Consider the following 24,280-nt stretch of genomic DNA (forward strand, 5'->3'; position numbering starts at 1 on the left):
AAAGCATGGAAAATTATGGACGCAGTTACTACAACTCCCATGAACTCACTGAAAGGGGTGAGGTCGGGGAGCCTATCAGAAGTCACGAAGAAGACTTCAAGGGAGGCCATGTGAGCAGGACCTCTCCCCCTCCAAGGCTTGTTTTGTCCTGCTGGACTGACGTGCTCGGAGCCGTATTAGGGTTAAAAAACTAGCTGAAGAGGTAGGTGTGGAAACAAATTTCGTTTTTAATTTTTCAGGTATTCTCAAGGAGTCTGGAATCTGCTGGGGCTTCTCTCGCTGCCACTGAAATGTAGATTATCAGTAATCTCTTTCCAGGTTTGCACAGTCTATGTACACTTTGCTGCCATCGCGGGTTTCAGAACAAAGCAATGGCAATAAAGGAAACGGGCGTTGAATGGTAATCTTTTAAGTCCAGAGTGAAAGTGCAGCGTTTCAATTACCTGAGGCTGTGACTAATCGAGCGCCAGCGACATCACTGCTAGAAGTAAAAGTTCTGCCTCTGGCTCTGGGCCAGAGATCCCAGGCTCTGACAACTGCCTGGGTGTCTTGCTTATCAACTGTGTCCAATAAGAAATTTGTCATTTTGGTTCTCCCAGCATTCACTGTGCCCTGTTCAGAAACTGTGTCTCAGGTCATCTAGGCCTTTTGATTTCTTTTTAAATGTTTTTAATTGATTGCTTCTCCCCAGTTTCAATCAGTCACTTTTCCCTTTTACCGTCTGTTCTTTCACCATTTTACTTTGGTCCTTCAGCTGAAGAATGACAGAAACTGCTTGCCCGTTACAGCTTGTTTAAAACCTAATCTGTTCTGTCAACCCAATCCTCTTGCATTCTGTCTTTCTGTCCAAACTGCCTCGTCAAGCCACAATATTCCTTATAACCTATGGAACGTGTTTTAGGGGTGGGCAATCAAAATGCAATTTGATATCTTGTTTTGTTTGCATTTTGGTCCTGCCCCCTTCTTTTGTATTGTGACATTTTTGAACATAGTGCCTCTTCTGTTGGCAGGGGTTCTTCTTCTGATTTATTTATTTTTTTAGTACGGCCATGTACTAGCATTAGAAGTGAGACTGGCCCTCTTAACAGACTGGGGATATTGCCTCCTTAGCCAGCTGTGCTCTTTCATGTCTTTTTCATCCATCCATGCCTAGCATTGTGTTTTCTACTTCAGTGTTCTGTTACCACAACTGCTGCTGGTACTGCACAGTTTCCATCCTTGCTGTGTTTTGGGGATTTTGGGTACAGCTCTGTCTTCATAGTGGCCTTTTCCACCAGGAGTGAACTGCTGAGGTGAAAATAATTTTCAAGAACAAAGAACTCTTCAGGCACAAAAGCAGCCAAAGCTACTCCAGAAATTTAGAGATCGGTATTGTTTACAAAGGGATTCTCTGCCAGGCTTAAATAGGTGACCTATTAAGGGATTTCCCAACTGTCTGCTATGATCCTAAAATTAACTGAATGTAAGGAATAGAAGAGGTTTGGGTGTCACTTTTTCTTTATCACTACATGAAAAGGCGTATCTTCCCAAAATTTCCTCTTCTGCCCAACTACTAAAGGTACGGGGGCCCTGCATTGCATTGCCTCTGGTTTCCCTGTTTCTAGCACTTCGGCAAATGGGTACCTGTCCATGAATTCCAACTGCTATCTGCCCATCTGGCTAGGCATACGTGTTTCCTTTGTCCTCATTTTATGCTCACAACACTCCTATGAGGTAGGTTAGGCAGAGAGAGAGAGAGCACACACAACTGGCCCCGGGTCACCAGTGAGCTTCATGGGAGAGCAGAGATTTGAACCCAGGTCTCCCAGATCCTAGTCTAACCCAGGGGTGTCAAACATGAGGCCCAGGGGTTGGAAGCGGCCTGCCCAGGGTTCTTATGCAGCTTGCAAGCAACTACTGCAAGGGAGGGAACAGGAGACTGCTGAGGGGGAGGGGGAGGAGCCACTCCTGTTGTTGCTTCAGCATGGCGGAACAACCTCATCTGCAGCAGTCAAACAGCATGGGAGCGTCTGCCCAGTGCTGCACCGCTGGCTCTCCAGTCCACCCGTTTGGGTTTCCCTCTGCACCCTCCTCCCACCCCAGGGGGGCCTTGCAGTGAGGATACGCCATCTCGGAGCTTACCAGCTGCTGTCCTTTATACAGTTTATATCTCTGGTACCTGGCATTACGTTTTATGGCACACATCGCCTGGCCCAACAAAGAGACAGTTATGTCCGATCTGGCCCTTGTAACAAATGAGTTTGACACCTCTGGTCTAACCAAGCTTTTCAGATTGGCTTGCCGAAAAAAGAAAATAAAAAAATCTGAAAGTGAAGAGTAAAGGTAAAGGTTCCCTTGCTCGAAAGCCAGTCGAGTCCGACTCTAGGGTTGCGGTGCTCATCTCCGTTTCAAAGCCGAAGAGCCAGCGCTGTCCGAAGACGTTTCCGTGGTCATGTGGCCGGCATGACTAAACACCAAGGTGCACGGAACGCTGTTACCTTCCCACTGAAGTGGTGCCTATTTATCTACTTGCAATTTCTTGCTTTCGAACTGCTAGGTTGGCAGGAGCTGGAACTAGAAATGGGAGCTCACTCCATCATGTGGCACCTGGGTCTTGAACTGCTGACCTACTGACCTTCCACAGCCTGCAGTTCAGCGTCTTAACCACTTGAGCCACCGCAGCTCCTTGAAAGTGAAGAACAAGTAAATAAATCTAAAATCTCCTCTTTGTGTTTCCTATTTGATTACTGAGTCCCTGGTGGAAGGTCCCAGGTTTAATCCCGGGCATCTCCCGTTGAAAGGATCAGGTTGTAGCCTGTATCAGCGTTAACAGTTTTAGCCTCTAACACTTGCACCTTGGCCATGGTAGAAGGAGAAGGACAACCTTAGCCCACTTCTTTTCAGAACTGAGAATGCGGCTGGAGACTGTCAAGAAGGGATGGGGAAGATTTTTGCTAGCGTCTCAGTCAGTAACCGGAGCTTTGAGCAGTTTGTTGTTGTTCAGTCCCACAGTCAAGTCTGACTCTTTGCGACCCCGTGGACCACATCACGCCAGGCCCGGAGCAGTAAGGAACTTTTAATTCACTTCTTGTTGCAGCTGTTGTGATGTTTCTGGGTCACTTTCAGCCTCAAGATGTAGGTTTCCAATTGCTGGTGCCTGAACAGGCTCCTTTTTGCTCACTCCAGGCTTCCTCTTCTTTATACTAATCTACTGGTTCATTCTTCTCCCTCAGATTACCAGAAATAGAATCCAAGAGTCCTGCAGAAATTTGTTAAGCTACAGAAGGCCTTTAGTTTGGTGTAGTGGTTAAGTGTGTGCAGGGCTTTTTTTGTAGAAAAAGCCCAGCAGGAACTCATTAGCATAATAGGCCACACCCAATGGCAGAAACATATTAGCATATTAGGCCACACCCCCATGTTACCAGAAGTGTAGTCATCCAACCACACCCACCTTTTGCTTCTTATTCTGTTTATCTTGTTTGCTGTCAAAACCCAGGGCTTTTTTTGTAGCAGGAACTTCTTTGCATGTTAGGCCACACATCCTTATTTAGCCAATCCTAATGAGTGTCTGCTGTTAGGTGTGGCCTATTATGCTAATGAGTTCCTGCTGTGCGTGGCCAACTCAGGAGCCAGCCGGAACTCCGTTCCTGTGCGTTCCTGCCCAAAAATAACTCTGAGTGTGTGGACTCTAATCTGGGAGAACCGGGTGTGATTCCCCACTCTTCCACTTGCACCTGCTGATGTGACCTTGAGTCAGTCACAAGCTGTGGCACAGCTGTCCTTGAAAAAGAGCAGTTTGTGTCAGAGTTCTCTCAGCCCCACCCACCCCACAGGGTGTCTGTTGTGGGGAGGGGAAGGGAAAGGAGTTTGTAAGCCGCTCTGAGACTCCAAGTGAAGGGCGGGGTATAAATCCAATCTCCTCTTCTTCTTCTAAACCATCTGACATGGCAGAAATCCGTTACTGTTTGTTAGTCTGAGAAAAGTATTACCTATAGAATCCTGTTCTGAGGAAAACAGGTCATCTCGCTAGGTGAAGGCGTCCAGTTAATTTCAGCTTTAGAATCTTGGACTCCCATAGAACAGGACTATAATTCAGGGGCTACCTGTTGGCTGGAAGGAATGAAACCACTTTTTCCTCAGGCTGGCATAGAACTCCATGTATTAGAAATTCAGGTGTAATTTTTAAAATAATGACTCTATGTGGGAAAATTGCACAATTGGCTTAGTGCCAGCATTACAGAGAAAGAGCCTATGCAACACCCAGTACATAAGTATCACACACGGCAGGCTTAAGGTTATGTTTTAGTGTTTCAGTGGACATTTAATTTCTAGGAGAATAAGAACAAGCAGATAAGTAGACAGAAAAAAGTGTCTGCATTGTGACAACTTTATTTAATATTTAGAATAACACATCCAAGCCTCAGAGCTATCAGATTCTAAAGACATTTTGGGAAATGCTCATCAGCACTGAGAACTGAACTGGGTGCATGTTTTGCCAGGAATCCAGCTGTGGTGGCTCATACACAGTTTTCAAAAACAACTATATTATTTGAAACTTTGCTACCCTGTAACAGAGGCATCACTATCACAGGGGTCTGTGGTCCATTGTGTTTGAAAAAGAAAGCGTAGTAACGTGTGCACAATAAACCCATTGAAAGAAAAAAATTAACTTGTGAAATCTAGTTTTCTTGTTTTCTTTTTGTTTTCACCACAGATCATGGCCTTGAAAGAAGTTTCTAGCAATAAATGCTTTGGGGGTTTTCAGAAGGTGTTTGAACATGACAGGTAAATAACTATGAACGTAATCTCAATATAGTAGAAATTTGGATCTAGACTAGCATTTCCACAGGCACAGGGAGCGGGCTTGTCCCACTTGGGCAGCCTGACATACCCCCTGAAAAGTATACCCCCTGGGACTGACATACCCCCTGGGACTGACGAGTGATTACAGCTCTCATACTTTTATTAGTGAAGAACAAGACAACTTTAGCCAGTTCGCAGGCCGGCTTATATTCCGTGAAAACCACACCCCGAAACACACCCCTACACCGTAATAGGCTATTTACAGTGGCCGAGAGTTCCATGGGCTCTCGGCCGGGAGCCTAGCCCTCGGATTGGTGCGGGCTAGGATCTGCTTAGTCCATTGTTCGCTGGAACGAAGCTCCAAGGTTTAGCAGGACCGTGTGGAGCCCCCGGGTGCCACGCGGTCGGGACTGAATACATTACACCCCCCGTTGACATTCTGGTACTGAGGGAGGTCTCTTCTTCCCCGGAGACAGGATTTGAGCCTGCTATGGGAAGGGGAAGGTGGGAAGATCACACTCCGTAAACGGATGTCCTTGCACTCATGGAAATGCTAGTTTGGCTCCAATCTATAGTTTACTTCTCTTAAGAGATGGGGTAGTGCTTATCTTAAAGAATAATGTTTATCTTAGTAGAAATAAATTTAAAAAACATGTTGGCTGTAGTTCAAAAGTTTGATGCTAGATGAATTATTGCTTAGATTCAGCAGAGAAGTTCTGGAAATGGGAATGTTGTGGTGATTTTTGACAATTCCCACCTCCAGTGCTTCTGGGGTCTCAGGCACAATATTTCAGGATGGGTCAGGGCAGGACAGTGGAGGAATAAAGCCTCTGTAATCAAAGTTTCTGCTTTAAGCATTTGTTTCTGGCAATTTAAAATCGGTATATTATTATGATTGGTCTGTTGGATCGTTGTATGCTTATTGCATTTTGTTGTTGCAGTGCTGAACTGAAATGCAAAATGAAGTTTGGAATTTATCTGCCCCCAAAGGCAGAAACTGAGAAATGCCCTGTGTTGTATTGGCTCTCAGGTAAGTATTTTGAAAAAGATTTCACCGACGGTTGTTGAAACTGATTCTGGCATTTTATTTTTAACATGGATCTATATAGACTGTTAACACTGTTCTGCCACTAGGGCTGCATGGTGGCCTAGAAAAATGGGGAAAAAAATTAAACCCATGAATTTTTAAAATGTGCCTGGCCCATTTCATTTCTCATGTATTGCTCAAGGATAAAGGTGTCAGTTAATTCATTTTCTGTGCAGGTTTTTTTAATGGTGAAAACTAAGTACAGAAGTATGACAGAAACACACGCACACCTGAAAGGAATGCATAAATTAAAATACCATAGATCTTGGCATTTGGGGTCATATTGACCCCAACATGATATATAATGCAATGTTTTGTGGTAACAGGTCATTTTTTTGCATATCCAGAACAGTTTTTACTAAAAGTGCATTGTGGATCAGTGTCTTCCTCACCCCCATTACTGGAAACTTTTGTTTATGATTTACAAATGTGGTTTAGCTCACTGTTCTTTAAACAGGACTTAAACTCTATCAGAGTGTAAGTTTCAGTGCTGTTTTTTAAACTTTCAAGGTCTTGTTGAAACATGTTTTAGCCAAAGGGGTCATTTCTGCCCCTTCCAATTGTCATTTTGACTTCTAGCTGCCAAATGTATGAAACCGTTCATGTCCTGAGTTAAGATTTAATCCTTTTGATGCGCTGGTTGCTGTTAATTGACTTCTAGCTGCCAAATGTATGAAACTGTTCATGTCCTGAGTTAAGATTTAATCTTTTGATACTTATCCCTTAAATGCCCTCACATATTTTTAAACTTGTTTTCATTTTACTTCATTTATATCCCACTTTCCTCCCCAATGGAACCCCAAGTGGCGTACAGTGTTCTCCCCTTATCCATTTTATTGCCACAACAACTCTGCTAGGTAGGTTCGGCTGAGTGTGTGTGATGGGCCTGACATCGCTCAACAAGTTGCCATGGCAGAGTGATGGTTTAAACCTGGGTCTCCCAGATGCTTGTCTGACACTAACTAGTACACCACGCTGCCTCTCCGAGAAACCCCCCCAACATTCCCCACCCCCCCAATTGCACGCATTGTTGGAGGTCATGCATAACAAAAGAGCAGCTTCTAAATGCTTTGCAGTTTCCAAGCTAAGATAGGGTTAACTTTGAAAGGTTTAGAAAGTAGAGTCTTATTGCGTGAAACAGCTTTCCTATTGGATTTGTATTTGTGTTCAAGAAATGAAACATCTGGATTTTTTGGTATGTTAATCTGCAGTCTGTTTATCTAGTGCTGCTCATACGGCTCTCACCTTAAGCAGAAGTTTAATCTGCAGACTTTTTCAAATAAAAGTATTTTTTTCCCCAACTGGGCCTGTGGGTTTTACCAGACGCAAGCTGGGAATTCCTTGTATCTCACCTAAAATTTCTGCCTGTGCTAAGGGGGCACTGGATTTTCACCAGTTCCCTTCTCCCATGACAGGCATCCAATCCCCCCCCCCCAAACTGTTGCTGGGGGTCCCCAGGAGCAACTTATTTGGGATGGGGCATTTGGGGCTGCAGCAGAAGGGAGGCGCTTCCGCAGAGGGTACTTTTCGGCAGGATGGAAGTCATAATGTGACAGATGCGTCCTTCTGTTAATGCTCACTGCAAAGGTTCCAAGTTGGAAAGCTGGATCACAACATTCTTACCATTACATTTATTCTCCTGTTGTTCCAGGCCTAACATGCACAGAACAGAATTTCATCACAAAAGCAGCCTTCCACCAAGCTGCGGCTGAACACGGCCTCATTGTCGTTGCTCCGGATACCAGCCCACGTAAGTGATGGGCCAGTGAGCATCATGGGGATTCTGTCATTGATTGCATGTAGCCATTTGTTTTGTCGGCAAACCAATAGTACCACCCTAATCCAGAGTTAGGCCTTTTAAAGTGGGCCTAGAAGGGTATATCTCTGTTTAGGATTGCACTGCGAAGCTAGTATATAAATCTAGAAGGGGGAGGGTGTTCCTTGCATTTTGTGTGTGTGTGTGTATGTCTGTGCCTGGAAGTCATGCCGACCCTTGGCGACTCCTACTGGGGCATGGAGGACGTTCAGAGAAGTGGCTTGTTAACCTGCCTCTGTCTCCCAGCCCTGGTATCCCTTGGAGGTCTCCCATCCAAATACTTGCCAGGGCCGGCCCTGCTAAACTTCCAGATTTGATGAGATCGGGCTTGCCGGGGCTATCCAGGTCAGGGTATTGGGTCCCCCCCCCCCTGTTGTGTGGTTCATATTCAGTGTGCAAGCATACTGCATAGAAGGGGCTGTACTGGAAAAGAAAGCTACATCTCTTTATGGTAGTTCTAAAAGTCCACTGGTTAAGGTAGTTTGGGGTTAAATTTGTCCCCTCTTGAGTGGCATGGTCTGGTTCCTTGATTTCCGCCCCAGAAGTGTTACTTGAGTATGGGTAAGCCGCCTCTCTGGCAGTGGGATGTGTTAGTGGGTCACATGGTATCCTTCCACACCTTCCTGCACTCCCTTGGCAAAATAGCCCCAGGGGAGACATGGCGTAGTCCTTCAGCCTGCCTGACCAGCCTCATCTGCCTTCTCACTCTGATATCATCAATGACTGGTGTTTCTGAGGAGGGGGAGAGAGAGAGAGAGAGAGAGAGAGAGAGAGAAGGACCCTTTTCGTTGAGCAGTAGTCGGCACAACGACTGCTGGTGTTTTGGATGGGTCTTAATGGTAAAGTCTTCGTTGTTTTTCCTGTCGGAAAGCTGCCTTGTATGTGCTTTAATGGAAGAGTGTACAAACAATATCTTAAACGAGCAAATAAATAACAGTTGCTGACCAGGATATTATGGGATGGCAACTGTGCCCCCTGTGTCTCTCTCTGCAAAAACTCTCCACAGCCCAGTTTCTGCACCTGTCAATTTGAATCTACTTTATTCTGGACGAATACCTCAACGTAACACTCGAGGAACTGGGGGAAATGATTATGAACTTTGTTAAAACTGTGTTCAGACGCCTACTTTCTCTTCTCCCTGGGGACAGAACCAGAATGGATAGTGCTGGATGTGCTGTTTCCCTTGATTTTCAAGGTCAGACCAGGTTCTCAGGCTCCATCCCCACTTTTTAAAATGTGTGTATTCGTTTTTTCCTCCTGCCCTTTCTCCAAGCAGCTCAGAGTTGTATAAATGGATCTCCCCTCCCTCCATTTTACCCTGACAGCAGCCCTGTGAGATAGAGAAGCGACGGCAGTGAGTGAAACTGCTTTATACTGAATCAGACGCTTGGCCCGTCAAAGTCACTATTGTTCAATCGGGCTAGAAGCAGCTCTCCAGCATTTCAAGTGGAGGTCTTTGACATCTGACCCTTTTAACTGGAGATGCCAGGGATTGAACCTGGGACCTTCTGCCTGCCAAGTAGATGCTCTGCCACTGAACCACAGCCCCCACCCTGTGACTGACCCAAGGTCACCCAGAGAGCTTCCATGGAGAGCAGGGTTTGGGTGGGATCAGCGTATTATTCCGCCTGGCAAACGGATGGGTAAACTGAGGCAGCGATTGAAATGTACATGGCCATGCGGGGCACCCACGGGGAAGGTTGCTTCCAGAATGCAACTAGACTTAACAGTGGGATCCTATACAGATTTCTTCCAGTCTAAACCCCTTGGAATGATGGGCTTAGACTGGAGCAAGCCTGCATAGGATCGCACTAAAAATCTTACTGGCTCGCATTCCCTGGATTCCTAGTTGGGATTGTCCCCGTGTTTTCTCTTGCACGGCCCTAACACCTGCGTCACTGGCAGAGACTGAGTAGATGCAGGTTTTCTAATTGCTGCCTTTCCCTGCTGGGAGAGGGGAGGATCACGCCTGGAATGTCTGTCTTTTCTTGCAGTGCAAGACTCCTGGTAGCAACACTCACCTTGAGTTCCCCACCCTTGTTTTGTATGGTTTTCCCATTGCCGGGAAGGTTTTTCTGCCCAGATGTCTCCTGGCAGATTTTTCTGCTTGGCCAGCCTTTTAAAAGACCTTCCCCATTCACTGAGGCTGTGGTCACACACGCTAAATAATCCACTTTCAATCCACTTTCAGTGCACTTTCCAGCTGGAGTTTGCCAGTTCACACAGTGGATTGGAAGTGGATTATTTCGTGTGTGTGACTGCAGCCTAATAAGACTTTTTGCCAAGCGGACTTTTCAGAGGAAGACTTAAAAAAAAAAAAAAGATTCTCGATTTTCTTCCTCCCCTGTCTCTCCTTACAGACATGGGGTGGGGGACCTTTAGTGGTGATCCTTTCTCATGTACTCTGGGCCCTGATGGTTCTGAATGCAAGATCTCTTTCCGTGGCAGGTGGATGCAGTATCAAAGGCGAAGACGAGAGCTGGGATTTTGGCACCGGTGCTGGCTTTTATGTGGATGCCACTGAAGACCCATGGAAAACCAATTATCGGATGTATTCTTACATAAAGGATGAGGTGACTACTCCTTAGTCTGGGCAAAGTGCCCCAACGTTTAGTGGGAGTGTAGAATTGCCTTCGGTTTTGTAACTATAATGCAATGTCCGATGGGGACTTCTGGGCTTTCCTTTCTTCTTCTTCTTTCAAAGTAGTTTTGATGATTGGGCTCGCTGTGGTTCCCTTTCTGCCCAGAGCTTAGAAATTCTGACAAGGGCAGGATCTATTTTGATATCTCTGAGAGCCAGTGTGGAGTAGTGTTTAAGAGCGGTAGACTCTAATCTGGGGAGCGGGGTTTGATTCCCTGCTCCTCCACAGGAAGCCTGCTGGGTGACCTTGGGTCAGTCACAGCTCTCTCAGAACTCTCTCAGCCCCACCTACCTCACAAGGTGCTTGTTCTGGGGGGGAGGAAGGAAATGTGGTTGTAAGCAGTGTTCCCTCTAAGCTGAGTTAGTGTGAGCTGGCTCTCCATTTTTTAGCCTCCGGCTCACACATTTCTGTCTTAGTTCAGGAAAGATGGCTCCAGAGCAAACTAATGTCTGCAGTAGCCAAATCACCTGCTCACAGTTTTAATGCCAGTAGCTCACAAAGTAGAATTCTTGCTCACAAGACTCCACAGCTTAGAGGGAGCATTGATTGTAAGCCGCTCTGATACTCCTAAAGGTAGAGAAAAGTGGGATCTAAAAACCTACTCTTCTCTCCCTGTAAGTTTATCTCTGTCTGCTGTTCTTCACCCACTTCTTATGCTTACGTGACGTTCTGGGGGTTATGGCACCCCATGATTCCTTAGCAGTTCTTCTCCTTTAGCTGAATGTTTTGACCCTTTTTCCAGAGGCAGATGGATAAGGACACTGCCTGTAATCTAAATATGCAAACGTCCTGACATCCCAAAGTCCACAAGTATTTTACCTATTAGTAAGAGCCCTGACGGAATTACAGTGAGCCTCCACAAGTCAGGAAGAAATTATGAGACTTCTTCAGCGGTAGCTGATAGGACAAATATCATTTGACAGGCAGAATGCCCTGCATAAAGAGTGAGAATCATTTGTCTTTTCAGAGAGCCAGTAATGTGTTCTTTTCCCCCTAGTCTGTGTGAGTGGAAATGTGAATATCCTCAAGTCACCTTTTTTTCTTCCTACAAATGTTTTCCAGTTGCCTAAACTGATAAATGCCAATTTCCTGGTTGACTCTGAGAGGATGTCTATTTCAGGACATTCAATGGGAGGCCATGGAGCTCTCATCCTTGCTTTGAAGAACCCCGGGAAATATAAAGTAAGATTCTGAAGCTTAAACAACGTCAAATAACATTGGGGAATTAAATGACAATGCAGGGGAGGGGGGAAACAGTCCATAGTAAGATGAGAGAATCTTTTTTTATCACACAGTGTTCTATCAGTATGTGCCCAGTGGATCTAAGAGTAATATTTTTGATGGCTTAAATGGGGAGGGGACTGCAATTGGCCACCCCAGACAGTGGGGCAATATCAAGGGGGGCTGTGCAGACTGGTCAGGGCGAAGGAGTTCCCGGAACTATACGGGGGCTAACTGAACTTCCTGACGGGAGTGTGTCTGCACTTGTCCCATGCATGCACAGCAGGACTTGGGGGGGCAGGAATCCATTCAGCCATAGGTCATAAGAACATAAGAGAAGCCAATGTTGGATCAGGCCAATGGCCCATCTAGTCCAACACTCTGTCACACAGTGGCCAAAAATACCAGGGGCCAGGACACTAGAAGCCCTCCCACTGTTGCTCCCCACCCCCAGCACCAAGAATACAGTGCATCCCTTGCCCCCAGCCTGAGAGTTCCTGTCTATACCTTGTGGCTAATAGCCACTGATGGATTTCTGCTCCATATGCTTATCTAATTCCCTCTTGAAGCTGTCCATGCCTGTAGCCACCGCCACCTCCTGTGGCAGTGAATTCCATGTGTTAATTATGGTCTGTGATTGCGGTGTGTTTCCGAGTGACCATGGGCTTGCGGCACTATGATGCCAGCTTAGTGGCCGCTGTGTGATCGACACAAAGCACCCCAAACTCTCAAGCAGCTTATTTAGAGCTAACACACTGCTGCGGCAGCCTGCCTGTCTGACTGCACCCCTTGTCTGTATGTCAACTTTGCATATACCTGGCAATGAGAGTAACGGGGGGGAACCCAGATTTTTGCATTCATTTTGCTTTCATCTTCTGTTTGCAAACAGACTGTTTCAGCATTTGCTCCAATCTGCAACCCTGTTCAGTGCCCATGGGGGAAGAAAGCTTTCGGTGGATATCTAGGATCAAGTGTTACCACATGGGAGGTAGGGTATTGTAAGCATCAGTTCGATGTTACACAGGCTGGCACAGAGGGGCAGAAATATGTTTTCATGGGAAAAGGCCAACTTGTCTCTTGGAACTTTCGCACTCACCAAGGTTCCTGTCCTGTTGCTACTGCATTTAGAATCCACTTTCGTGCTTATGGTGATGTCATTGTTGCCAAGCAACCAAACAGTGTCAAGCTCTACACGACTTCCTTGGCATCTTATTTATGTACACTTCAAAATACTATATATTAACAACATTTGTATGCCATCTTTCTGCCCAGTCAGTGCTACCAAGGTGGTTAACAGCTAAAACAAGACATTACGAAAACAATTAAAACTAAATATTTTAGATTATGTTATATCATACAATTATAGGTCATGTTAGGTTATATCATATAAGCCAGTTTGGTGTAGTGGTTAAGTGTGCGGACTCTAATCTGGGAGAACCGGGTTTGATTCCCCACTCCTCCACTTGCACCTGCTGATGTGACCTTGGGTCAGTCACAAGCTCTGGCACAGCTGTCCTTGAAAAAGAGCAGTCTCTGTCAGAGTTCTCTCAGCCCCACCCACCTCACAGGGTGTCTGTTGTGGGGAGGGGAAGGGAAAGGAGTTTGTAAGCTGCTCTGAGACTCCAAGCGAAGGGCGGGGTATAAATCCAATATCTTCTCTTCTTCTTCTATATTGGGTTATATCATAAAATTATATTAATTCGGTAATTCAAACATAGGGCAGGAAGGCAGGATCACTGAGGGAGTGTCAGATAAAATAAAATAAAATAAGGACCATATGTACGTATGTGAATTTATTCTACTTAATTTATACTCCACCTTCCTTGTTGATTCTCAAGGCAGATTTACGACAACATTGAATGGTTCCCTTGAATGGCTATTGGGTTTAAGTCTCAGATTTTCAAACTTGGCTCTTTATATAGAGCCACGGTAATATTTTCACCTTTCTGGGGATCTTGCTTGGTCAGTGTTCGTAGCAGTAAATGTACTTTTATCCCCTCGCAGGCGTATGATGCCACGCACATTGCGAAGTCATACCAAGGTTCCCCTCTGGATATACTAATCGATCAAGGCAAAGATGACCAGTTCCTTTCGGCCGGGCAGTTGCTGCCCGATAACTTCATCGCTGCCTGCACAGAGCGCAAGATCCCCGTGGTCTTCAGGATGCAGCAGGTAAGGCCAGCGTCCTTTTGTATTTCAGATTTTGGTGGCAAAAACTGACCCATGGCTCTCTTCCCTTCTCTGCCCGAAAGAGTTAAGGTGGCATCTACAGTCTCCTTTCCTTGCATTGTGAATAGATACTTATTTATCTAAAATATTTATGAGCTTGCCTTTCTTCCATACAGAGCTCTAGGCTGCTTACAATATAATACACTACATAAAATAGATTACATAAAGACATAAAACCGAACTTGAACATCACAATTTAGGACTGCTTTGATTTTATTTATTTTTTTATTTATTAAGATTTATACCCCGCCCTCCCCGCAAAGCGGGCTCAGGGCGGCTTACAAGGGGCAAAGCCCATATAAAACGGATAAAAGCAATAAAACATTAATAACAATTAATAAAAATTGTACTCAATTTAACAAGATGGTCTCCGGATACATGCCAGATGGTAAACAGACAGTTCTCCAAGGGTGATGTTATCCTATAGCTCAACCAGGTAAATCCAGTGGTATCGGTCACACAGAAATTGTGGCAGATCTTCCTGGGCCATCCTTAACCCCGATGTTATCCACCTCATTGGTGGCGGTGGTAGTGGTGGTAGTGGTGGCCCCTATGTGAAAGCCTGGCAGAAGAGCTCCGTCTTACAGGCCCTGCGGAACTGCATAAGGTCCCGCAAGGCCCTGATTTTCTCCGGGAGCTCGTTCCTCCAGGTAGGGGCCACCACTGAAAAGGATCTGGTCCTAGTCTTTAGCTGCCTCCTAAGGATCCAAAGAGAGGGAGTCAGGCACACACCTCCTTGAGAAGTTTTTTCTATAATTGTGGGGCTGCCACTGAAAAGGCCCTCTCTCATGTGCTGATCGAACACATTTCTTTGATAGGACAGTTCGGAGGGGGCCTGTCCCGGTGATCTTAATTCCCAGGCAGGAACAGATGGGAGAAGACGGTCCTTCAGATACCTCGGTCCCAAGCCATGTAGGACTTCATTGTGGCATGGAGCCACGCGCATTCTCTAGCATTCCTTTTTCAGCCCATGAATTTACTATGTACAGTTTATGTGCTGCTGCAGCAGTGGCCTGAATAATTCCAGGTGACTGCAAACAGACCCATATAGCAACTTTGAAGGTTTGACTAGTGAAGCCTGTTGGTGTTCAGAAAATACAAGAGGAATGCAGGTGCCACCTGTTGTGTGCCCAAGTAGTGTGACCTGCTCAGTGTACGTTGGCAAAGCTGGTTCCTTTTGCACTACTGCTGCCCTCCCGCCCCACGTCCTTGTGAACATAAGTATCCTCCACTGTTGTTTGGAAGCAGAACTACTCATAATGGGCGCTTTTTTTTTTTGTTGAGTCAGTTTTGATATTTGAGACCCACCCCCGGTCTCTCCATTCCTTGGGTTTACTGTTTTCCAGGCTTTTATCTGAATGGTTAGGATAGTGACAGAGTGCACCAGACCTCCGAATCCTCCTTACAGAGGCTGCAGTTGAGAAGCCACGAGCTGCCTCTGTGACGCTGCAAAGCAGTCTGGGAAGCAATCTGTCCCTCAGGGGCAAAGCCTTTGGGCTGAAGCTCCGGCCACTGTCTATTTGCCTGTCAGCTTTTAATCAGCCCTCTAGAATCCTTTGGGTTCCCCAAGTTTCCCCACTAAAGGACCAGTATTGGAAAACTGCTCTCCTGGTCTTCACTGGTCTTGGAGGAGCATTGGACCTACACTTAGTCAAGCTTCAGTTTCGTTTCTTGAAAATTCACTTTGCTACTTGCCATACTACTGGGGGGAGGGAATTCCTGAGGGGAGTGTATGAGGGTGTTGAGAGTGAATGCTTGTAATAGCCATAACCATTTCTTTAAGCTGTGCCCCAGCGCCAGTTCTCATGAGAGCTGACCTTGGAGACTCTTCTGCCATGCTAGAATAGATAAGGTGCCGTATATCTGTCAGGGTTGCCATAGTGACCTAGGGCCTGGATGATGACGTATGCATGAGATGTGGGTGTTAATTCCTTTACCTATAACTGAGGATTTTCCGTGCTCTTTCTCAGTTCTGACACAGAGCATGTTTCTAAAAGTAAGCGTATCTCGATAAACTACCACTGCTTAAGTGTGTTGTGGAGAGTGTCTTAACTGGGAGACCTGACAAACTTCCTGTTCCCTGTATGGTCAAAGGAGAATGTTCACATCTCTCTCTGTAGGGAGATGGACTCCTGTCCCTGCAGTGGGAACTTGTACTTCTCCCCATTTTGCAGGGGGAATGCCAAAATTGCCCTATAGACTTCCTTGATAGAAAAGGCAGGGGTATTTTTGGGCAGGAACGCACAGGAACAGAGTTCCGGCTGGCTTCTGAGTTGGCCACGCCCATGCCCACGCCTACAGCCAAAACCTCTGTGCATGCGTGGCTACAGAGGGAAGGCCTGGAGAGCGGACCCCCCCCCAGTGACTCCCCTCCAAGGGCCAGCTTGCCCAGGCTCCCCGCAGCAGCAGCGGGACGCCCGGGCAAGCCAATGGAAGGCATGGGGCGTGTTGCCTAATATGCTAATGAGCTGTGATGTCAGGGGTGTGGCCTAATATGCTAATGAGTTTCTGTTGTTGGGTGTGGCCTATTATGCTAATGAGTTCCTGCTGGCCTTTTCCTACAAAAAAGCCCTGAGAATAAGTAACAAGAACGAAACCCAATGTGCTTCCTTATGCCCCAATTCGTAACATGAAAATGGATTGCAAAGCTGGGGGCAGAGCCTATAGCGAAAGGCCTGTGAATTTGTACAGAGACTAAAGTGATTTTTCACTCAGGTCCCTCTTTTCAAGCCCCAGTAACTAGTCTTATTTTCCTTCTGTCTAAAACACCAAATACTTATGGGAGAATGTCCAGTACGTGTCTTCTTGTCCAAGGATTCAGATTAGACTAACTTGCCTGAACGATCTTTTCTTCTCCCTAGGGCTACGATCACAGCTACTACTTCATAACAACCTTCATTAACGACCATATCAGACACCATGCGAAATACCTCAACGCTTGACTGAATCCCTGCAGCGAGCAGCCTTCGATGACACAAGATAATTGAAACTATCAGTGGGAATATTCAGCCAGAATGATTTGCATAATTCACGCCCATTAAAATGTGATCCTGATTTTTTTTTGGTCTCTGAATAAATATTTTGGAAAAGTTTGCTGAATTTTGAATTATTTTAGATGCTGTAGGGAATACCATTATGAAGTTTTTTTTGTTGTTGTTCAGTCGCACAGTCGAGTCCGACTCTTCGCGACCCCATGGACTAGATCCCGCCAGGCCCTCCTGTCTTCCGCTGTCCTCTGAAGTTTGCTTAGTTTCATGTTCGTTGCCTCGATGACACTGTCCAACCATCTCATCCTTTGCCGTCCCCGTCTTCTTTGACCTTCAATCTTTCCCAGCATCAGGGTCTTCTCCAGTGAGTGCTCCCTTCTCATTTGGTGGCCAAAGTATTTGAGCTTCGTTTTCATTATCTGGCCTTCCAGGGAATATGCCTAACAATATGCCTAACAGTACTGTAGCCAACAGCAGGGCAGGCAGTTTTAGCTATCCTGGTACAGTTCCTCTGGCTTCTGCCAAGAAATAATGTGGCAGATGCGGGTCTCCCACATAGCAGCAAAACATCTTACGTACAACAGGTTTATTAGTGGTTTCTTTTTCCACCAGCTGTTTTCCCTGTTTCAAATTCCATGCTCCCACAGGCTAGCTAGCCCAATCTCAGAAGCTAAGCAGGGTCAGCTCTGATTAGTCTTTGGATGGGAGACCACCAAGGAAGATGAAGAGAAGAAGAGATTGGGCCTCTTTTTGTAGCAGGTACTTATTTGCATATTAAGCGACACACCCCTAATGTAGCCAATCCTCCAAGAGTTTACAGTAGCTCCTGTAAGAAGAGCTCTGTAAGCTCTTGGAGGATTGGCTACATTAGGGGTGTGTGGCCTAATATGCAAAGGAGTTCCTGCTACAAAAAGAGCCCTTCACTACCCAGAGGAGTTTCAGAGCGGCTTACAAACTTTTCCCTTCCCCTCCCCTCAACAGACACCCTGTGAGGTAGGTGGGGCTGAGAGAGCTCTGACAGAAATTGCTCTTTTTAAAGAACAGCTGTGCCAGAACTATGGCTTGCCCAAGGTCATCCAGCAGCTGCAAGTGGAGAAGTGGGGAATCAAACCTGGTTCTCCCAGATTAGAGTCCGCGCACTTAACCACTACACCAAACTGGCTCCATGGTCATGGAGGAAGTCCATGGTTGCTATGCAGAGGCAAGCAATGGCAAATCACCTCTGAATTTTTCTTGCCTTGAAAACCTTACAGATTTGCCATCAGTCAGCTGCAACTTGATGGCACTTTCCACCACAGGTTTGACTTTGTCTTCCAACTATGATATACACAAACACCCAGCTTCTCAGCAACGCATCTTCACCAGAAACAACCACACCCTAATAAGATATACATGCAGTATCTCAGCTGAGTGATAAAGCTCACTAAGCCTAGAGACATTGTTCTCTATCCACCTAACCCATCTCATAGCGGTGTTACAAGGACTCAGAAGCTAAGCAGGGTCAACTCTGGCAAGTACTTGGATGGGAGACCTCCCAAGGAATACCAGCAGTCGGGAGGACAGGGGCAGGCTTTATTCAGCCACTTCTCTGAATATCCTCCAGGCCCCCAGTAGGGGCCGGTCGCCATGACTTCCAGCTGCACACATAGTCATCACAGGTCACCGTGACTTCCAGTTGTGCGCGTGCACACACACAGGCACATATGAAAAACACACACAAAAAAGTTTAAGGACACAGAAATAATAATTGTGTTTGCTGCCCTGAATTCCTTTAAGGACTGGATAGAAAAGTGATAGCTATATATGGGGCAGATGGAGGCTTGTTTGTTTTTTAATTTGGTGGATTCCAAGTTTAACTTCACCCGGCTCCCAAAATGCTGTACATTCATATGGCTAGTTACATTTACATCTCATATTCACATGACACCAGTAATTACAGACATCCTCATGCATACATCTCATTACAAGTATTAATGGAGTGGAAATCAGGCAGGCAACCTCATAACAGCATTGAAGTCATTCTATACAAGCTTGCAAAGGCCAGAGGGGCAACCCATCCATTTCTTGCAGCAAAACCAACAAAGCCTCTTTAAGACATGGGATTGGATCTGGGGCAGTATTTCCGTGGGTGCAAGGACTTCCGTCCATGATGCACCGTCTTCATGGCTCCCTTGTCCTGTAGTGGCCCCAAGTGCCCCGAAAACACTTTCTTGAGGATCCCTTCTTCCCAGTAGCAAGATTGCAGGAAGGCATTTTGGGCTGCTGGGGGTGGGGTGGGGGGAGCCTACGGAAGTTCCACATGAAGCTGCCTTACACTGACTCAGTCCATTTGTCTACCAAGGTCAGTATTGTCCATTCATACTGGCAGTGGCTTTCCAGGGCCCCCATCAGAGGGCTTTCACCTCACCTACTACCTAATCCTTCTAACTGGAGATGCCTGGGGTCTGCACACAAAATCGGTGCTCTACCACTTAGCCACATACCCCACGCAATCCACAGGTGGGAGTCCTTGCATCTGTGGAAATAGTGTGCTAGATCCAAGCAATGCATGAAGTAGCCATCAAAGTGGGATATGTATACGCCCTGTGTCCAGAGGACGTAAAAAAAATATTTTCATAAAATGAAGCAAAAGGATCTAATGTTGGGAAAAGTGCAGAAATGGGCAACTCGAATGATAAAAGGGGTGGAACACTCTCCCTATGAGGAAAGGTTAAAGTGCTTAGGGCTCTTTAGCTTGGAGAAACGATGACTGAGGGGTGACATGATCGAAGTTTATAAGATTATGCATGGGATAGAGCAGGTAGAGAAAGAGGTACTTTTCTCCCTTTCTCACAATACAAGAACTCGTGGGCACTCCATGAAATTGCTGAGCGGTCGGGTTAGAACGGATGAAAGGAAGTACTTCTTCACCCAAAGAGTGATTAACACTTGGAATTCACTGCCACAGAAAGTGGTGGCGGCTACAAGCATGGACGGCTTCAAAAGGGAATTAGATAAGCATATGGAGCAGAGGTCCATCAGTGGCTATTAGCCACAAGGTATAGATAGGGGCTCTGGGGCAAGTGATGCTCTGTCTTCATGGTGCTTGGGGGGGGGGTCAACAGTGGGAGGGCTTCTATTGTCCTGGCCCCCCTGCTGGACCTTCTGATGGCACCTGGTATTTCTGGCCACTGTGTGACACAGAGTGTTGGACTGGATGGGCCTTTGGCCTGAGCCAACATTGGCATCTCTTATGTTCTTATGTTGCAAGATATAGTAGTGGGCAGGTCAGAGTAATATCACCCACAATCTTAGGAACAATTCTGATGTAGTCAACAAGCCAGATAACAAGTTTGCTTCAGTCATCTTCAACAAGCTGGATTACATATTTGAAGGAGAAAGACACTTTTCCAGTGCCACATGCTAAGGCCTACTAGGTTCGACTCTCACTGAGGAATTGTAAAAGGTAAAGGTAAAGGTTTCCCTTGCTCGAAAGCCAATCGAATCCGACTCTAGGGTGTGGTGCTTATCTCTGCAACTCAGCATCTTACGGTCTGCAACTCAGCATCTTAACCCCTGAGCCACCCCTACTCCCTTGAGAAATTGTACATCCTGCTTAAAAAGAATGTTTATTTATTCTTTTGGTTTCTGTTCTGCTCTCCCCCACGATCTTTAAAATCAGCGTGCAGGAATATGATCTAGCCTAGGCAGACACCCAACAGCCTTATCACTCTATACATCTTCTGAAGTGCTTTTTTCCCTTTGTTTTCTTCACACTAAGTGATGTTAACTTAGTTAAGAACCATGTTCCACCTCCTTGACACTGTATAATGATCTGATGTAGTTTTGGCTGGGGGAAAAACCCACATTGGACACAGACGTAGAGTAATTATGGGGTGTTCGGATTATACATACACCTGGCTTGGGTTTGCATAGTCAGAATACAATTGGGGTGGACTGGGAGTAAACTGCTTTCAGGCTATATAATTAATCGCAGAACATTGTCACCAAACAACTTCTTAACAGCTCTCAATTTTATTGTATGCAGGAAGGCAGAAGAAGTATTGACAAACAATATTACGTATTTCGGCACATGCACAAGAGCACTTAATGTAGGCTTGCTAATATACTTGAACGACCCCATCAAAAACCAAGCTGGTACAACTGTAATTGTCTCCACCAACTGGTTATTCTAATTAACTGCTGGAGTGGATTCTTTTTCACAGCTAAATGATAAGCTGTCGGCTTTTGTTACTTTTATTTGTTGGTTACGTTGGTGATTCTTACGCCGTAGAGGAGACTCTGCAAGAAATGGGACCTTTGGAAGCAAAGCAAGGGGTATCTCAGAGCAAACATATTTTAGGCTTATGAAAAAAAGACGTTTGGTGAGTTAAAATATAAAACCAGCCGACACCTCTTCCTAGCAGGATTTCTGGGAAGCAAGATGCAATACAGATATTCCAGATGATTTTGCGGTCCAAGTGGTACTCCTGGAATCCTCAGACTGGGAGTTCAGATGTGTACGCACAGCAACGGCTGACTCTTTAGTCAAGAAATTATCAACTCAGCTGCTGCAAGGGGAAATCCATGAAAGTCCTGCCAGCGACTGTGTTTGAGACAGTTCAAGTGACAAAATTCATGTAGCAGAATGGGGAGCAGGCGGAAAACACATAAGGAAGCCGAAGTCCGTAGATGTTCCTATAAGCACGAAGGAAACGGAGGCCTTGGCCATACAAAGGTCCTGAGCAGCAGTCGCAAGTACCACAGCTAAAACGAGGGGAGAAAGCAAAATGTGACATTGTTCCTTACACCAGTCCTGAAATGACTGCTGAGCCCCATTAAAAAGGAAGAGCAGCTTATGCCTGTTAGCTGGAGCTAACAACCTGCTCATAGAAGGGAATTTTCTTGCCTTTGAGACTCCACATAAATTACCTCAGTAAACCTCCTAACAACCATCAATATTAGCCCTGTGCTGCTGATGAGGCAGCTGAAGCGGGGCTAATGGTTTGCCTAAGGATTCACCTAGCTCAAGGCTCGACACATCCCAGGCGCCAGGTCACCATGGCACATACAAATTCCATTGTGGCACCTAGTATTTTCTGCAGTGATTTTTATTGTCCCATCTCTTGGCGATCCTTAGTGGAAGTGCAAAGCTTACTTATCATTCCACATCAGACTATGTTTTGCCGTATGCAGTAAGAATGCACTTGCGTGAAGTTTTCATTATTGCTTGTTTATATGTTAACTTTAGAGCATTCGCTGGTGATAGATGAGTTCATTTCTAATCCGGTTACATTTTATGTTGGGTCCAGTATTCAATTAAATGGCATTTTATGGGAATAAGTTAGTATGGGGTTAGAGGTTAGGTTTTTGTTGCAGTGGAAACCAGAGTTTATATGCCAGTAAAGGTAATTGCATTGGAATTGGAAACCAGAGTTCCCTCCTATTTATATATGGCAACATCTTTATCATAGCGCAGATAAAATTACAAGATGCTAAGAAAGGTTTAGAATTAGGTTTTATGGTAGCAATAATTTAAAAATATGGTCATTAAAATACAAACCTCTGAAAAATGAGTCTGGTGCCTAATTTTCAGGGCTGGCTCTTAGAGCCAAAGAAAATTTGTCAATGGGTGATTCGGCATTGGCTTTTCCCTCCGTTGTTATACCAAACACACGCTGGAACAGAAATTCCCCTCTGCACTGCATGCTGCTTTCACTTTCTTTGATTATCAGATTTTATGGTACCTTCTGCATGGATTTATGGCCGTTCAGGGATAACTTTGCAGTCAGTATGGCATTGCCCCGAGGTATCTGAATGTGGTTTTGAGTGGCACCTTTTCTTTTCCAGTGTAGGTTTGGTAAAACAACGGAGGGAAAAGCCAATGCAGAATCAGCCAATGTCTGTGTTAAAGTGTTAGACTAGAATCTGAGAAACGTGTCTCTCTTCCATGTAAGCTTGGAGGGTGATTTTGGGGCAAAGCACTCTCTCCCAGCCTAACCTATCTTCACAGTGTTGTTGTGACAAAAAAAAAGGGGGAGAGGGAGAACAATATTGTAGGCTGCTTTTGGTTGCCAGCATAGAGAAAAGCAGGGTATAAATATCTAAGTAAATACAATGTCTTCTACTCACTAGGCTAACTTATGTTAACAGCCGGCAAAGCTTTCAAATCACGTATTGCTGTTTTTCACCAGGCAGAATAGAAACGAATATTTTTAGTCATCTCATACAGCGCACAAAACATTTAGCATGTATGATACTACGTGCTGACATGAATAGGCAACAGGGGCTTACAAGCGGTTTGAGTGGTCCAAGAGCAAACAACTCATTGTCTCTGATAGTCAATAGGGTAATGACTTTTCCATGCCTGTCTTTTGAAAAGGTTTCCTTTAGGGCCAAAGGACAAAATAACTTAGTTGTGTTGGGGAAAAGACACACAATTATAAACCAGAATAACTCAGTCCTACATGAGTTAATTTGTTGATTGATTTGTTTCATTCACATATATCTGGCACAATGCTTTAGGTAAGATGTACATTGCAACTGCTGGATGTGGATGTACTTTATTCCAAATTGTTGGTTATTAGAATACTTGATCATTGTGGCAAAGATACCTGCAATCCTGGTATAGCCTGGAATGCCCTTTCTTGATCACGCTACTGGAGGAGGTTGTATTACACCCAGAATTTTCCCTGATGCTTGGGTGGAGGTAGAGAACTCCCTCTTACTTACCTGCCCAATAGCTTTTGAATGTCCTCTGGGATTTTAGGGTATCTTTCCTGCAGCTTGTTTCGAACAAAACAAAGGGAGGCCATATCAGTGAGTCGTTGTGGCTGAAGCTGTTTGAATTCTCTCCAGAAAAAGGGATGTAAGAAGTTGTTCTCTACCCTCAGGCATTTCAGCGGAAGTTTCAGAATCCCACAAGGCAAAACATACAGCAGATTGCCTTCTATGATGAGGCAACCGAGGCTCCTGAAAATGTACAGGCACACGTTTCACAAGTTATTAGGGGTCATTTCCTACAGGAGCACACAAGAGCAGAGCTCCGGCAGTAAACAGCCAAGGGGGCGGGGACATGCAAAAAGCCCCGCCCCCTGCTCCCAGCAGCCCCAGGCCACAAGGAGCAAGAAGCAGCCAGTAAGTTGCAGACCCCCCCCCGCTAGCAATCCAAAACAGTCCAGTGGCACCTTTAAGGCCAAGGTTTATTCAAGTACAAGCTCTCCCTCCTCTGTGAGGGCAGATCTGTGCATCCCCCCCCCCCAATAGCTAGCAATCCAAAAGAGTCCAGTGGTGCCTGAGCAGTGGGTATTGCCTTCTGACACACTTCCGGTGATGTCAGGGGGTGTGGCATATGCAAATAAGTTATGTTAATGAGTTGTGCTCATGAGCTCCTGCATCACTTTTTCTACAAAATGACCCCTGCAAGTCATATGCACACAGGGTTGCCAACCTCCAGATGGCACCTGGAGATCTCCTGCTATTACAATTTTTTTTAAATGTGTGTGTGTGTGTGCGCGTACACACCTGGAAGTCACAG

At 45.6% G+C, this 24,280-nt stretch overlaps 2 protein-coding genes across 2 annotated transcripts in view; one reads left to right on the forward strand and one right to left on the reverse strand.

The window, feature by feature from the left end:
- The first annotated feature begins 102 nt into the window (after positions 1-102).
- On the forward strand, positions 103-16,825 carry ESD (esterase D). The gene is made up of 9 exons (XM_015411014.1): positions 103-202; positions 4,694-4,764; positions 5,724-5,812; positions 7,521-7,619; positions 10,134-10,258; positions 11,390-11,509; positions 12,438-12,536; positions 13,553-13,720; positions 16,639-16,825. The coding sequence occupies exons 2-9, from the start codon at positions 4,697-4,699 to the stop codon at positions 16,717-16,719; spliced, it is 849 nt and encodes a 282-aa protein (XP_015266500.1). The 5' UTR covers positions 103-202; positions 4,694-4,696; the 3' UTR covers positions 16,720-16,825.
- A 4,196-nt stretch (positions 16,826-21,021) lies between these two features.
- The window catches only part of LRRC63 (leucine rich repeat containing 63), a 35,886-nt gene continuing 32,627 nt past the window's right edge, over positions 21,022-24,280 (reverse strand). Inside the window, exons 6-7 of the mRNA XM_015411004.1 lie at positions 23,476-23,715; positions 21,022-21,510 (exon numbers count right to left, since the gene is read on the reverse strand). Coding sequence (XP_015266490.1) covers positions 21,366-21,510; positions 23,476-23,715 — 385 coding nt within the window. The 3' untranslated portion in view covers positions 21,022-21,365. The remainder of the gene's footprint in view (positions 21,511-23,475; positions 23,716-24,280) is intronic.

The sequence above is a fragment of the Gekko japonicus genome, unplaced genomic scaffold, assembly GCF_001447785.1.
Source record: "Gekko japonicus isolate JY-2015 unplaced genomic scaffold, Gekko_japonicus_V1.1 scaffold428, whole genome shotgun sequence".
Lineage (NCBI taxonomy): Eukaryota > Metazoa > Chordata > Lepidosauria > Squamata > Gekkonidae > Gekko > Gekko japonicus.